This window comes from Mytilus edulis, chromosome 5, assembly GCF_963676685.1.
Source record: "Mytilus edulis chromosome 5, xbMytEdul2.2, whole genome shotgun sequence".
Lineage (NCBI taxonomy): Eukaryota > Metazoa > Mollusca > Bivalvia > Mytilida > Mytilidae > Mytilus > Mytilus edulis.
In genome coordinates, this window is record NC_092348.1 from 20640070 (window position 1) to 20643325 (window position 3256).

General features: G+C 38.0%; 1 protein-coding gene across 1 annotated transcript; it reads right to left on the reverse strand.

Moving 5' to 3' along the window:
- Window positions 1-488: 488 nt before the first annotated feature.
- On the reverse strand, window positions 489-1211 carry LOC139524986 (uncharacterized). Its single transcript, XM_071320157.1, has one exon. The coding sequence runs from the start codon at window positions 1209-1211 to the stop codon at window positions 489-491; it is 723 nt and encodes a 240-aa protein (XP_071176258.1).
- Window positions 1212-3256: the final 2045 nt, after the last annotated feature.

The window sequence follows — 3256 nt, forward strand, 5'->3', positions numbered from 1 at the left end:
CTGTTGGTTGTTCATCATGCATCTATAATAGAGCGTTCTATAGGATTCCCTGGGCGGTCTATATGATCCCGTTGTAGATTATTGCGTTGCGTTGTACATTTGATCGTAAGCTAACTAAGGCTAGATAGAACTACGTCTGCCATTATACGTTTCTATTCAATACAACATAAAGTATAACAATTACGCGACGTCACAAAGATAGTGGCCGTACCGCAAAAAGGTACGTTAATATTAGCGCAATTCTTTACATTCTGGGGCCGCAGAAAATGATATTTAACTCAAATTTGAAATACAATATGAAAAATTCGTAAATTTAAAATTAAATGTCTGATCAATTGTGACATAAATGAAATAAAATCATAGTTAAAGTCTCTCAATATTTTTTAACTGTTCACGTCTGAATAATTTAACACTTTAACAAGTCTATCTAATAACCGTAGTTAATTGAACAGTCTATACATCCACTAATTTCTCCAGGGCAAAAAAGTTCATTCACTGTCATCATTTGTACTGCGTATTTCCAACTGATAGAGCTTCACAATCGGACGATTGGTGATTCCTGTGTCGGTCTTGATAACAGCTGATCGAATGAGTCCATCCTTTCCACGAACTAAATCTTGTACAACTGCTAATTTCCACATTATACGATTTGTGTCATTGTGCACTTGTACAATGTCACCTATTTGTATTGATTGTTCGTTTCTTCCAGATGTACGGTGGAATTCACGGAGTGACGTCAGATATTCGTGTTTCCATCTTGAGCGAAAATGGTTGATTAGTTCATTATTTCTCTGTAAATTTTTATTCAGTTTCACGTGCAAATCTTCGGAAGTAACACTGTCAATATTCTGTTCCGATTGGTTGTCAAGTCGACGACCATATAAAAGGTGCGCTGGCGTCAGCGGTTCGGGATCTTTAATATCAGTAGAAATGTGAGTTATAGGACGATTGTTTAGAGTTCCCTCGATTTCGATTATAATTGTATTCAACTTTTCCGTAGTGACACATGACTTTCCTAGTATTGCTTTAATTGACTTTTTCGTGAGTCCAATTAGGCGTTCCCAAAAGCCTCCAAACCACGGTGCACGGTTGGGTATGAATTTCCACTCAGTTCCTGGATCGGCAAGTTTTTCTTGAATTCGGTTGTCTTGGCTTGATCTTGTAATCTTTTCGGCGGCTGCCTTGAAGGTTGTTGCATTATCGGACAACATAATCCTTGGCGTAGATCTCCTAGCGACAAATCTTTTAAAAGCAAGCATGAAAGACTCCTCGGTTAAATCTGTGACTATCTCCAAGTGTATAGCTCGTGTAGCGGCGCAAGTGAATAAACAAATATATGTTTTGCTTAATTCGTTGTGTTTTCCTTTTGTATACAAAGCTCCTGTGAAATCAACGCCGGTTACTGAAAAAGGATAATCGTAGTTGACTCGATCGTTGTTTGTTTAATAATCGTGCATCTGCTATAGGGCGTTCTATAGAATCCTTGGGTCGTTCTAAAGGACCCCCTGTTGTTTGTTCACCATGTATTTTCTAGAGGGTGTTCGATATAATCCAAAGGTCGATCTAAGGGAGCCCCTGTTGTTTGTTCATCATGTATCTATTAGAGGGCATTCTATAGGATCCCCGAAACTGTCTACAGGATCCCGTTGTTTGTTAATCATGTATCTACTAAAGAACGTTCTATATGATCCCCTGTTGGGTCTATAGGATCACTTCTTGTTTAATAATCGTGTAGCTGCTTTACGGTGTTATATAGGATCACGGGGCGGTCTATAGGATCCCCTGGTTATTTTTTTCATTAAGTTTCCAGTATAATGCGTTCTATAAGATTCTCTTGACCGTTTATAAGTTCCCCTGTTCGTTGTGCATCATGTATCAATAACAGGGCGTTTTATATGATCCCCTGGGCGGTCTATAGGATCCCCTTTTGTTTAATATTTGTGTATCTGCTAGATGTATCCACTTGAAGGTGTCCTATTTAGGATCCCCTATTGTTGAATAACCGTGTATCTGCTATAGGGCGTTCTATAGGATCCCCGGGGCGGTCTATAGGATCCCCTGTTGGTTGTTCATCATGTATCTATAATAGGGCGTTCTATGGGATTCCCTGGGCGGTCTATATGATCCCGTATTGTTTAATAATCGTGCATCTGCTATAGGGCGTTCTTTAAGATCCCCGGGTCGGTCCATAGAATCTCTAGGTCGGTCTATAGGAGCCCTGTTGTTTGTTCATAATGTATCTATTGGAGGGCATTCTACAGGATCCCCTGGGCGGTCTATAGGATGCCCTGTGGTTTAATAATTGTGTATCTGCTATATGGTGTTCTATAGGATCCCGTTGTTTGGTAATCACGTATCTACTAGGGAGCGTTCTATGGGATCCCCTGTTGGGTCTATAGGATCACCTGTTGTGCAATATTCGTGTATCTGCTATAGGGCGTTCTATAGGATCGCCAGGGCGGTCTATAGGATCCCCTGTTCGTTGTTCATGTATCTATAACAGGGTTTTATATACGATACCCTGGGCGGTTTATAGGATCCCCGGGTCGGTCTTAGGATCCCCTCTTGTTTAATAATCGTGCATCTGCTATAGGACGTTCTTTGTTATCCCTTTCAAAGGTCGAGGGGGCATATTGTTATTGTTCGATTTTTTTGTTCATTTCGTTTATAATATATCTTCTTAAGTGTATAATATATCTTATTGAATTAATAAGATATCTTATAAAGTATATAAGCTATCTTTTAAAGTTGATAAGATATCTTATAAAGAGTAAATTATATAAAATATATTATATATTATATGAGATATCTTGTATAGTATATTAGATATCGCATATATTACATATGAGAGAGAGATTTTATATATCATTTGAAATATCTGATATATTATATGAGCTATCTTGAAGTTAGAATAAATAGTAAAACGGCTTGCCATATAAACTCATTGAATCTATTATCATTAATAGACAGTACATCATCAACATATCGGAAAGGAATATTAAAAGACGGGTCAATTTCTTTTCTCCTGTCTGTACAAATCCATAAGAATACGAAAACAAATAGAATTGGCATTGCGAGCAAAGGCGGATGTCATACTGTTGTCAAGTTTCCAGACGACCTTGCCATTGCTAGGTTACCGTCAGCAATTTTGAAATAAAATTTATACTAAAAAAACACAACTACCCACTGCTAGGTACATGTAGTTCTGAGGATCATACAAATTGTTGACACCTACTTTGTATATTGAATATCATGG